The sequence below is a fragment of the Dipodomys ordii genome, unplaced genomic scaffold (assembly GCF_000151885.1).
Source record: "Dipodomys ordii isolate 6190 unplaced genomic scaffold, Dord_2.0 Scaffold49, whole genome shotgun sequence".
Taxonomy (NCBI): Eukaryota; Metazoa; Chordata; class Mammalia; order Rodentia; family Heteromyidae; genus Dipodomys; species Dipodomys ordii.
The window spans coordinates 341,410-355,103 of record NW_012267265.1 but is presented as its reverse complement, the minus strand read 5'-3'; the positions used below and the strand labels follow the sequence as shown (position 1 = coordinate 355,103).

Genomic DNA, 13,694 nt, shown 5'->3' with positions numbered 1-13,694 from the left:
AAAGGAGGAGGCTGCAATGCTTGGTAAGAAATGTACACATTATCCTGCCCATGCTATTGTAACCCCTCTGTACAGTATGTTCACAAATAAAATTAAATTAAATTTAAAAAAATTATAAAAAAGTAGAAGTGGCAGTTGACATGTGACACAAGAAAGAAAATAGAAAATACATTGTAAATCCCTCTTGAAATTCAGATTATTTTGTTATTTTCTATTTTGCAAGATAACTAGAGCCTCAAAGGTTGAAGCAGGACCTCCTGTTTTTGCCATAATGTGTCTCAACAATTTATTAAATCTAGCTTCTTTGAGTCCTTGACTGTGAGTACATGAGACCCTAAATTTATATTATATTTTTACTTACTCTTGAATAGTAACACATAAAAGTAATTGTGAAACAATTTTAGAAAACATTTAATATTTCAAAAGATCCCAAAAACTCACTGTTAAAACACTGCTGTCACAGTCTGAGCTCAGAACACAGTCCACAAAGCAGGAAAAAAAGGAAATCAATTAAGGAGTATTACTTCTGCCTGGCACAAGACAGGTTTAAATAGTTGAATGAGTGACATGATTATTGATTTTCACATATAGCAAAACTTTACAGCACTCTTTTACAATTATCATTCTGGTTGCTGGTGGCTCATGGCCATAATCCTAACCACTTAGGAAACAGATATCTGAAAATCTCAGCACACAGCCAACCTGGGAAGGAAAGTCAAAGAGACTTCTATCGACAAGAAAACTGAGAGTAGAGCTGTTAGTCAAGATTGTTGAACACTAAGTGTCTGAAGAAAAAAGAGTCAGGGACAGTGCCTGAGACAAGAATTTAAGCCTCAAGACTGACATACACACAGAAAAAAAGGAAGGAAGGAAGGAAGGAAGGAAGGAAGGAAGGAAGGAAGGAAGGAAGGAAGGAAGGAAGGAAGGGAGAGGAGGGAAGAGAGACAGAGAGAGAGAGAGAGAGAGAGAGAAGGAAAGAATCTGATGGGCATAGTTTTGAACATCTGTAATCCCAGATACTTGGGAAATGGAAATAGTATGGTGGTTGTTTCAGGCTAGTAAAAGCAAAGTTGTTAAGGCCCATGTTACAGCAGTTGCCTACAAACATAAGACTCTCAGTTTAATACTTACTGATACAGTACTAGAGTTACTCTCAAGAAAACTAATTTTGGGCTTGGAAGGTGGCTCAGTGGTAGAGTGCTTGCTTTGCATGCGTGAGGCCCTGGGTTCGATTCATCAAAACCACATAAGCAAAAAGAAAAAAGTCGGAAGTGGCACTGTGGCTCAAATGGTAGAGTTCTAGCCTTGAGCTGAAGAGCTGAGGTACAGTCCCCAGGCCCAGAGTTAAAGTCCAACGACCGGACCCCCCCCAAAAAAAAGAAAACTAATTTTAAAAATAATGTTCAGAAAAGAAATAGACAATAATGGTAACTTTAAAGATTTAATTTTACATAGATCAGCAATTTAAAATTTAAAATTAAATTAAAATGAATGTATAGAATATAAAAAATAATACACCAGTACCCTTTATTACATTAGGTTTTTAACAGAAGAGAACTTTGCAGGTATGTTTTTCTGAGCTACAAATGAAGCTAACTCTAAATATACTACTCAAAACAAATTCTAGTCTATGTCTAATTTCTTCCTCACATTATTATATATAATAAGACTTTATATTAACATCATATATATAAGGAATATTATGGTATCTTAGAGAAAAACCAGGCTATGTCATTTTCAGAAAACTGGATAAAACTGAAAATCATCAGGTTGACTGCTGTAAACCAAAATCAAATTACCAAATACTGCAGGTTATTGCTCATTTGTGCAGTTGACACTAAACTGAGGATGTTGATGTCATGATAATCATGATGACAATGATGATGATGATGTTGATGATCATAGTAATTAGTGGACAAGAGCCATGAATGTAAAAGGAGGAACATCTAGGAGGGTTCAGCAAAAGGAGAAAGAGAGAAAGGAATGGATATTGTGGAGTAAAGAGGATAAAAGGATATAAAACACACACACCTATGACAGTGTCATAATAAAGTCTACCAAATGCCATTTGAGAAAGGAGGAGAGATTGAGAGGAATGAGAATATAGTGGATAAGGACAATATATGCAAAGTGCACAGTTTGTGTATATGGAAATATTACAAGGAAAGTCCTGTATTACAAAAAATGAAAAGTAAAATATTTAAAAAGATACAGCAGATGCTGACCAGGTAATAGGGAGAAAAGAAATGTTATATACTGCTAGTAGAAATGCAAATCAGTGCAGCTCCTGTGGAAAAGACATGGAAGATTTTCAAAAACCTAGAAATAGAGCCATGAATTATTCTCTGAAGTATTCTCTGAAGTAATTTAATAGCACACTTGAGTGTTTATTCCAGCATCATTTGCTAATAACCAGGCTATGAAGTCACTTTAAATGCCCTTTGACTTTTCCGTAGATAATGAAAATAGAGATACATATACAATATGTATCTATACATATATAAGGAAATGAATAGAGATGTATACACATATATATTAGAGTATTAAACAGAAAATATGTCATAGCATTTGCAGATAAAATGGATAGCAAAAAGAAAAATGTAATATAAGGGGTTAATTTAATCAAAGTGCAGCACAGAACATTTGGATGCAAAATTACATGGTGAAACAGTTAATATACGCTAATACAAATTCTGAAAGTTATAGATGCATTCCCTCATTATGTGAGATGAAATGGGACAGAACGAATTAATGAAAAAAAATAAAGGCATGGCCAGCATTGTAGAGATGTATGTAGTGAATTTTCTGAGTAAAACTGAATAGAGAAGCCCATGTGAAATCACCTCACCTAAGTGCTGCTGAGTAGTAAGTATCAGGTTAAAAGCAGTATTTTTAATATCATATATTCGTCCTTCCCTTCCTTAGCACACTCTGAGTTCTTACTATTTGGTCAGCCATAACTACTCAGTGTTTGAATTTATATTACTTGCTTCAATTTAGGATTTATTTTGTCTAAACTATTTCCACTTGCTTGTAAAAACTCATTGACAAATATTTCGAAATCTAACCTTAAAATTTAACTAGAAGGCTAGGAAGGTGGCTCGGTGGTAGAGTGCTTGCCTTACATGCATGAGGCCCTGAGTTTGATCCCTCAGTAACCCATAAGAAGAAAAAGCCTGAAGTGGCACTGTGGCTCAGGTTGGAGAGCGCTAGCCTTGAGTTGAGGAGCTGAGGGACAGCTCCTGGGCTCAGAGTTCAGGCTCAGGGACTAACCCCCCCCCCAAAATATTAACCTACAATTACTAGTTAATTATTGCCACTTTCTAACCTTAACCTTTTCTGTAACTGTGGGCCACTCTCATCATGACTCAGGAATCTAACTCTTTTCACAAAAACAAATTTAGTTTTCTTACTTGTCTGTAAGAAAGTAGAGATTTTGCAAAAGAGAAATTGAGAGCTCATGCCTGTCCTCTCAGCTACTCAGGAGGCTGAGATCTGAGGATCATGGTCTAAAACCATCCTCTGAAGAAAGTCTGTGAGACTCTAATATCCAATTAAATACTAGATCTGGAAGTGGATCTCTGGCTCAACTGGTAGAGTGCTAGCCTGAGCACAATACAAAAGAGAAACACTTAGGGACAAATGCCCAGGCCTAGACTTTAAGCCCCTGAATGTTGGGTGGATTATAAACTTTAAATGATTGTCAATCAGAATAATAAATCATAATTTTCCACATCAATTAATGATACATTTTCTGGTTCCATGTAGTAGGTAAACCAAGTATCCACCAAAGAAGGGGGCTCCAACAATGTAACCACTGCAGTGCTGGTTTGATGGAGGTATCCATAGAAAACAGCAGAATCTTTACCACTGAAAGTGAAAAGATAACAGAGCAAACTAACAGGAGTATATCTCCCTTTTCTGTAATGTCCATCCACAAAATCACTCTTTGGTAAAGTTAGTTTAAGAAAACAATTTCCAAATCACTCCGGCATCAAGTGGGGTAGCTGGCTGCCTTTCTATGGGCTCAGCATACGCTAGCATCTCTTCCTAAATGGAGAACTGAAATGTTTAGAAAAGAAAGAAAAGCCATGGCATTGTCAGAGTTGATATATGTTTGCTGTGTTTTTGGACACTCTAGGCAACAATGCAGACAAATCTATGCATTGATAAGCTATGATTTTATGCTTAAAATAGTGCTACTATTACTTCAGAAATGCAGCTGTAGAGATGATCAGAAACAACTTCTCAGCAATGAGTAGGAAAAGGTAAAACAAATGGATCTATTTCTAGATGGATATTCTTCAAAATTAGGTTGTAAATATGTAGGAAATATGGACAGAACAATAATATATGGTAGAGATTCCTAGCAGAGAGAAGACTACGACCAGCTGACTCTACTGCTGAACTGTGCCAAACCTCTAAAGAATTAACACTGTGTCTTAGAATAATGCCCCTTTCATCTCATTTTATTCATTTGGATCTTCCCTCTTGTTTTTTTCAAAAATCAACTTATTACCTCCTTGGTTGTTTTTCTTTCAATCTGTAATTTATTTTGTTTCTGGTCATTGCTATTTCTTTGCTTCTATTAATTTGAGGTTTGTTGGTTCTTCCTTTTCTGGTTTCTTGAGAGCTATTTGTAATATTTTTCTCTAAACTCCCTCTTCCTTTTCCTCCTATATATTAAGTTCCATCTTATGTCTACTTCTGCTCTATTCCATTTCCTCTGAATCAATAAAGCATTAATTTCCCCTTGGTTTTCTTCATTGGAACATTCTTTGTTCAAGGAATTTTCTTTAATCTCCATTTTTGGTAGATTTTAAATATTCTGTATTTTTTAACTTCATGTTTTATTCTGTGTGGTCAAGAAAATATTTCTCATGACGCCAATTTTGCTGCATTTTTTTTATTTGTTTTGTGTCTATGTCTTATCATAAAGAATTTTCCTATGCTAATGAGAGGAATGTTCATTCAGGAACCTTTAAATGAATGTGTTAACATTTGCTAGCTCGGTTTGGCCTATTGTATAATTTAACTCTAATGTTTCTATGTTGATTTTTGTCTGCATAATCTGTCCTTTAAGGAAAGCTGGATGTTTAGTCTCCTAAGGGTTATTTAGTATCTACATATTAGTATTAGATTAATAATGTTTTATTCATTTATTGCTAACATTGGAAGAATATATATATAGAGAGAGAATTATGATTTCTCTTTTGTTTGTACTGATCCATTGATGATTATGGAATGAAGCTCCTTTGTAGGGTTTCACAGGATTTTACCTAAAGTCTGTATTATCTTCATTAGTATAAACATCTTGCTCTCTTCTGGTAGGCATTTCTGTTTTCGTTTTATTGTTCCTTTACTTTCAGTGCATGTGAGAACATACAGAAGACACAGTCTATTGTGTTATATTTGTTTTTATCTACTCATTTTGTATGTGTTTCATTGAGGAGGTACATCTGTTTTGATTCAAGATCATTACTAATAAATATATATTTCTGTCATTTCTTTTTTTGTTTCTGTTGACTATATTTTGTTTAGTTTCCTCATCTCTTACTTTTCTTCCTTGTGATGTGGCAGTGTTCTATAATGAGAATTTTGTAATTCTCTTTTTTCCTTTTGTATATTTGCCTTATACTTCTGTGTCTCTTTGATGGATGGTATCATCCTTTTCTTTCTAGGTAAGACACCTTTAAAAATTTTTTGTGCTTAAATTACTACTAATAGTAGTGAATGGAAACAATATTTGCTACTTTGAAACATACTGTATTATTTTTTATGTTTGAGGGACATTATATATTGAATATATGTCATATATTTTGTATATTGATACATATTGCATAGATATCATATATTATATATGTATATGTAATATATACATATATGTACATAATATATAAAACATGCATAAATTATATATGTATACATGTATATACACATGTTGTGTATATATATAGAACATATATAACATAATGCTCTATATATATTATACACACATCTATATACATATATAATATATATATATTTCCTGTAGTTGGTATGCATTTTTCAGGAATTTCAATATATCAACACTGTGTTATGTAAAATTACAGCTGAGTATTTTACTCTAAAGCAATTCCTTAATAGGTATCTTGAAATATTCGGTTGTTTTTATAATTCTGCTAGTTTTTGATTTTTATGACCATTTGCTGACATGCTTTGGGTAGGATCAATTTTGTCCAAATTTATTAAAGGTTCACTGAGCCTTCCAAGCATTTGTATCTTATTGAGTGCCTTTACAATTATTGATTGAAATTCCCTTTTAGGCAATAATTAATTTCATTAAGGAAGGGAAGGGGTAACAATGATCGACAAGTAATGGACTCATTTCCATATCAAGTCACTTTAACCCCTCTGTACAGCATCTTCAAAATAATATAATTTTTAATGGTTTCTTAAAAAAAAATTCCAAGGAGGTGGGAGGGAAGGGATGGTAGGGGAGAAACAAAGGAGGAGACAACAATGCTCAATAGGACATGTACTCATTACCTTGCTCATGTAACTGTAACCACTTTGTACAGTATTTTACAATAAAAAACATGCAATTTTTTCCAAGAAGTTACTGTGTTCCCTTTGAATTATCACAGTATCTTCTTTTTTCCATATATCTTGTGTTCCACATTGATATTTGTGCATGTGACAGATCAGTTGTGTACCGGTCATATAGGATGGTTTCCGGAGTAAAATACTTTGTTGTTATAATAAGTCTTAGGGAACTGGCAACAATGAATGCCTTAGCCTTTATGTCAAATATGTGTTTGGGTGTAGTATCAACACAGATCTTCATTTGTAGGCAATATCCATGAGCTCTGAGTGTCTCAGGGGCTTCTTCTGTAGGGACAGGAGATTACATTGCCAGCTGAGATGTATTTATCATAGGTAAAGCTCCTCAGGGTTCCAGGGGGGACAGGGAATGGGAGGGGGAGGAGGATTGGGAGAGAGGGGAAGGGGGAGGGAAAAAGGATGGGAAGGGATGAGAAGGGGAAACAAAGGAGGAGGCCACAATGCTTGATAAGAAATGTACTCATTATCTTGCCCATGTAATTGTAACCCCTCTGTACAGTATTTTAACAATTAAAAATAAAAGAAAAACAAAAATAGAAGAAGAACAAAAAGAAAAAAAAGCTAGTCAGAGTAATAGTCATTGTTGTCATGGATTCAAAAGACCAAGTCAGAAGATTATTATTTTTTAAAAGTAGCAATTCAGTTAAAGTCATATTTACAAAGCAAGTTATTCAATGATGGCTTGGCTTTCAGATGTTTCTTCTGTAAAGCAGTAGATCAGAAAATAGGAAGGAGCACCTTGAATATCTGTGGGTTGCTTTGGAGCAATGCTACAGCAACTGTCTGTGCTCAAGAGATAAAATGTTTGCTTCCAATGCATCTAAAGTGCATTTATTGAGCTACTCAGCTTCATCCTGGGGCTGAAAATGAGTGAGAAGGGCCAAAGTTTACTTTGAAGGCCTTATCAAGTAAGCTGTGCATTGTGAGAATGTCTCTTCCTGGGTCACATCAGGATATGCGAAGCCCCCTGGCTGCTTCATGAGAACTTCAACAGAAAATTGTTGCCTTCCATACATTTGTCTACAGTAGGAAAACCACTATAGTTTGCATCTTAAATGTCCTTCTAAAGTCTGTTTTGGAGGTCCAGTTATTAACTGATGGCACTGTTAGTAATATCATAACCTTAAGAAAAGAGGTAAAAAGGGGAACCTATGCAACAGCAATACTCACAAAACAATATGTTGGAAATGATCTGTACAACTTGGGGGGAGATTGGGGAAAAGGAAAGAGAGAGAAAAATGAAGGAGGGGTAACAAGTTAGACAAGAAATGTACTCACTGCCGTATGTAACTCTGTACATCACCTTGACAATTAAAAACTGTAAAAAAACTCATAAAATGCAGTAATTTTATGACAATTATCACTGGTTGTACTATTTGATATCCTTGTGTTGTTTCATCAAAATCACTAACTCTTAAAGTAGTTAATCTTTATAATCTGAAGTTTAATTTTTATACCAGAAGTAAATGCAAACTTAAAATGTGGGTCTACTTGTACTGTTTTCTAGTTAATTACCATGGCTCAGCTGGTAAAGTGCTTGCTAATGAGTAAAAGTGTCAGGTTCCAAGTTTGAGTCCGCATTTCAGATCTAAAAGAAAAAGCTTAAGGTCATCAGTTAATTTGACTGTGACCAAGAATATATAGTCAGGAATGTGTGTAGATAAGTGGCAGTGAAATGACCTAGCATGTTGGAGGCCCTGGGTTAATTTATACCAGCTTTACAGAGCAAGTAATATTGAGAAGAATGTGTATCTATGTGTATCAATATAAAATAATAACTTAATATCTACATTTGATCAGATAAGCATTAATTTAACTAATATATTATTATTATTGCACTTTCTTGAACTCATAAAAACCATGATAGTCATTTCTTTTTCAAGGTTATAAAATTAACCTATATTGGCCATACAAAAGTTTTCACTTGGTATTTCTATGCATGCATATTTTGTACTTTGGTCAATTTCATCCTCTGTATTACTGCTGGAGCCATTTCAGAGAGAGTAGAAGATAAAGTAAATCAAAGCTATTAATGTGATTAGAATATTTTCTCATTGTCTGAAACATTTTTAAATGATAGAAATTTATACTGAAAATGTAAAATAAAGGGGAGAGAGTATCATTATTTTGAATTTATATCTGTTTAAATTTATTTTCACTTGCTTTGGTTAACTACACTTTCCATGTTCATTTGAATCATCCTTTGACATAGTATTTCTGTGTACTGCATACAGAGTGTCTGTTTTCTTTCTTTTTCATTAGTGGTAATAGAAAACAGCCTACATGCTTGCCAGGCAAGCACGATTGTTTATTAAGCTTCATACACAGCCCTTATGTTCCTGTTTGCTTTCAAGACTCTCAGTCAATTTGTATGATCTGACCTCAAAATCAAAATCTTCCTACACCAGTTTCATCCATTGCTGAATTATAAGCTTCAGCTACCATCCATGTCTGACCCTTAAGTTTTTGTCTTATAAGATTTATTGTTTATCTTTAAGAATCTGTACAGGAAACTTGCCATTCACTGTAAGGGTTTCTTAAATGAGACACAAAAACATAAAAACTACAGTGATATAAGCCTTTGCAATTAGGGAGAATGTGAAACAAGCAATTCAGAGATCAAAATGTTATTTGTTCAATGGTTAATATGTTCCTAATGTAACTTCTAGAAATTTCTCAAAAATTTGCTCAAAATAAACCTTACTATCAGTTGCAAAAATTCTCTTTTGGAAATAGAAATCACTGATTTGTGTAATTACTCTGAATCAGCCTCTTACTTAAAGAATCTAAGGTTAACATTTAGAATGTATCCCTGTTCTAAGCACATTATTAGAAAGCAACACACAAGTAAGCTTGTGACAGTCCTTTAGTGTTCATGTTCACTTCACAATACAGAGTAGGAGTCTGAAGTAGGTTCTTACTTTTTTCCTGTGTCAGCCTGAACTATGATGGACTTCTCTATGGATTTCTAGGAGGTGAGATGACAGGTGAATATACCCATATTTGGCTGTTGATGTTGTTTTGTGAACTTTTCTGACCTTTGTGAACTGTGATTTGAACTTTTCTGCTCCATGTGAACTATGATATGAACTTTTCTGCCTATGCACCATGATCCTTGTGATGTCCACGACCCAAAGAGAAAAGACTACATAAGTGAGCCATTAGTGCTCAGCTTCAATGGAGTTTTAATTGAATTTGCCTTAGTTATAACTTTTCTCCAATGTATTTAATATCTTGCAAAGTACATTATATTATGTAGAAGTAATGGTTTCTATTTTTAAAGGTTGAAACATTTCTTAGTATACAAGAGGAAATGTTCATCATCCCTAAACATAAAGGAAACGGAAAGCAAAACAACTCAGATTTTCTGTCTCACCTCAGTTGTCCCGACCCGCAGGACTTCAACCAGGGCAATGAACCTAAGCGAGAAGGAATGAAGGGACAAGAGACACGAAGAAGGACAGCAAGACAAGGATTCTGATCAAGCTGCCAAATTTTATTTTTCACACAGGGGTATTTATATGCTTAGAATAAGGAAGCTTTTTCATTGGGCGTAGCAGCTGCAGGATGCTTGCTTAGGGCAATGTGAAAAGGTGGTCAATAGCAGCTACCTGGTCTTTGTTTGGGGCAGGATGCAAAGACCAGATTCTGTAAATAGCCTGGAGAGATGTTCCAGCCAGATAGTCAAGCTTATCATGCAGAGAGACTCCCTGCAGGGCTCCCTACACTCAGTTAGATTGGCACATATACACAATGGAATTTTGCACAGCAATTAGAAAAAATAACATGATGACATTTCCATGGAAAAGGATGGACCCAGAACAAATCATGTTAAGTGATATAACCCAAGCTCAGAAACTACAACAGTGCATGTTTTCACTCCTTTGTGGAAGCTAGATCTGAAATACACATTTAGATATAATAGATAACTATACTTAGAGTCTTTATGTAGGTGTGCTATATATTTGACTCCTTGTATGTAAACCATGTTTTATCTCTGTATTCTGCAATAACTGTCTCAAAATCATCCCTGTGTCACTCTGCCTCATATACTCCTGGGGAATGTGTTGTTTCTAGATAATTTTGTCCTTCATTTGGAGTGAAGAATTCCAAACACCTTGAATCAGCCATCTTTTTGATATCTTGGGGGCATTTTTATGACTCTTTATTAGAATACTTTACTGTTGATCAGAGTACTTGAAAACTGATAGTGGAGGTGATTACAGGCCTTTAGAAATATACTAGAAAGCACTGATGCCAAACTTTAAACTGAATTGGATGAATGTGAATTATATTTCACAACAGTTACTATCAAAAACTCTTGAATCATGATATCTGAAAAATGTTGAGCAATTATGAAATTACTATGTTTCTTCTGTGTCAAAGAGGATGTAAAACCAAGTCATCACTCAGCTGCCAAAATTTTTTGCATAATTATAAAATGGCTTACATAAAACAAGTGACTTACACAAACAGGTCATAGACTCCTAGTTGCCTGAAAGTATTTAATTACAAAAGGGATGCTGAATTTACCGGTCAAATCATCAGGAAATTAAATTTCTTTTATATATCTGCCATTCAGTCCACATGCCCCAATTGGTCATTTTACATATTTGCTTTGATCAACCCAAGTTATATTTTAACTTCATGATCAATTTTTTATTTTTATGTAAGAACAAGAAATTGTCAGAGGTGAACACAGTTTGAAGGTCACTCTGCTTTAGTCAGGATGGCTTGGAAATGGATTTCAGTTCTACTACTATTACAGCTGAGTTATTACTTTAACTCTGGAAGCTGTGGGAATGTACTGGTGTGGCCCATGGAATATAGCCACTGGATGAATATGAAGGTAATACTGGACGAACTTATCGTGAAGGGTCATCAAGTCACAGTTGTGAGACCATCATCTGCTATTTTTGTTGATAGCAATCAAGAATCCAGCATTAAATTTGAAACTTTCCCATCGGCTTACAAAACTGATGAATTAATCACAGTTTCCACAAGATTCACCTCTTTGTGGACATATGAATTGCCAAGAACAACATGTTTGGCATATTCACCATTACTGCAGAATCTATTTATCACATTTTCTGATATTTGGCTAAATATTTGTAAAGAAGCAGCTCTGAACAAGGAACTTATAGCAAGGCTACGAAAAGCCAGATTTGATGTTGTGGTTGCAGATGCCGTTGGTCCTTGTGGGGAGCTTCTGGCTGAGCTATTGGAGATTCCTTTCGTGTATGCTCTGCGCTTCTATCCTGGCTACACAACAGAAAAGTATAGTGGAGGGCTTCTATTCCCTCCCTCTTATGTGCCTGTCATTCTGTCAGGATTAAGTGGTCAGATGACTTTCATGGAGAGGGTAGAAAACATGATATGCATGCTTTATTTTGACTTTTGGTTTGAGACATTTGAGTCAAAGAAGTGGAATCGCTTTTACAGTGAAGTTTTAGGTAAGTTTAACAGGGTAAGATCGTAACTTTTGTAAAAGTTGAAAGAGGTACTCTGAGATGCATGTGAAATAAGAGAAATTTGTCAGTTTAGATGAAACTGTTAAATGAGATATAAATTTGTTTACCAGATTATGGGATCAGAGAGAAGACAATGGACAATTACTTATCTATACAGGACACTGTAGGAGATTATCCTCAGTAAAAAATTTTGTCTTTGTTATCAAAATCACCAGTTACCTAAAAGACTGATGAATGAAAATACGTATACTGAGGAGATATATTTTTTCACAAGAAACAAGAAATTGTTTCCCTTGATCAATTTCCTTATTTAAATAAAAATATTTATTTGTATTCTCCTTTATTTTCTTTTTGCTTATAGCGAGGTTTGGACTCAGAGAACTCAATCTTATTTGGCTTACTTATTTGGGCTGGTACCTTACCACTTGAACCATGCCCCAGCCCAGCATTTTGCTACTTCATTGGAGGGGTAGTCTTGAAAATATTTCTGCCCATGTGAGCTTCAGATTTCACTCTTCCAGATCTCAGAATTCTGGGTAACTAGGGTTAGAAGTGTAAGCCACTGGTGACCAGTTTTCTGGATTTACTAAATGGTTTCTTTATTCTTGACCAATACAATGTTTCAGCACAGACTCAATAACTTTAACTCTTAATGTATCTACATTCCTTTATCGTTTCTTATAATCTATTTTATAGACATACAATCTAGTAAAGTGGTGATGTACTTGTGATTATTCTCTGTCATTCTTATTATGTTTCTACATTTACTAAAGTATTAGCCATCAATAAAGTAAATTCAATTATCTAGTCTCAATATTTCTGAAATACTTCCAGATGATATTTTCTAGTGTTTCCACATAATAAAGAGATATTTTAGGCTGCTAATGTGAATCAACTAAAAGGAAGAAATTCAGCCACAGTCATAAAAATTCATTCATATGGGAAATCAATAATTAAGGAACAATTATTACAATGTAGAAAACTAGTTTAAGTACTGCAGAGAAAATAATTTCTGTGACTATGATAGAATTATTGAGTCTGGAGTTTGAAAATTTCTCTAATGGATAATGAGAAAAGAAATGCATAGTTAATTCTATAATTGCTTATTTTAATGATTAATTACGACTTCTAATAAACTGAGGTGCCATAGATATAATGTCTTACCAGAATGTTTTTCACACAAATATACACATAACCATATTTCCTTTGTAGTACATTTTATCAACAAACACATTCTATATCATTAAGTACAAATTATACCAATCATTTTTAGAAAAATATAAATATTTTATTAAGAAACAACTCTTTCTGGTGGGAATGTAAACTTGTTCAACCACTTTGGAAAGCAGTATGGAGGTTCCTCAAAAGACTTCACATAGAACTCCCCTATGACCCAGCAGTCCCACTCTTGGGCATTTACCCAAATGTTTACAAGGAAGACCACACTAAAGCTACCAGCACAACTATGTTTATTGCAGCATTATTTACCATAGCTAAGATCTGTAACCAACCCAGATGCCACTCAGTAGATGAATGGATCAAGAAAATGTGGTATATATACACAATGGAATTCTATGCCTCCATCAGAAAGAATGACATTGCCCCATTTGTTAGGAAATG

The 13,694-nt window shown here is 34.5% G+C and overlaps 1 protein-coding gene and 1 pseudogene across 2 annotated transcripts in view; one reads left to right on the top strand and one right to left on the bottom strand.

The window, feature by feature from the left end:
• Positions 1–13,694, bottom strand: part of LOC105988431 — a 496,910-nt pseudogene that overhangs the window by 145,343 nt on the left and 337,873 nt on the right.
• LOC105988500 (UDP-glucuronosyltransferase 2B15-like) overlaps positions 11,105–13,694 on the top strand; it is an 8,563-nt gene continuing 5,973 nt past the window's right edge. Inside the window, exon 1 of one of the 2 annotated variants that reach the window (XM_013020124.1) lies at positions 11,105–12,056. In XM_013020124.1, coding sequence (XP_012875578.1) covers positions 11,333–12,056 — 724 coding nt within the window. In that variant the 5' untranslated portion in view covers positions 11,105–11,332. The remainder of the gene's footprint in view (positions 12,057–13,694) is intronic. The other variant, XM_013020123.1, reaches the window with a different exon arrangement.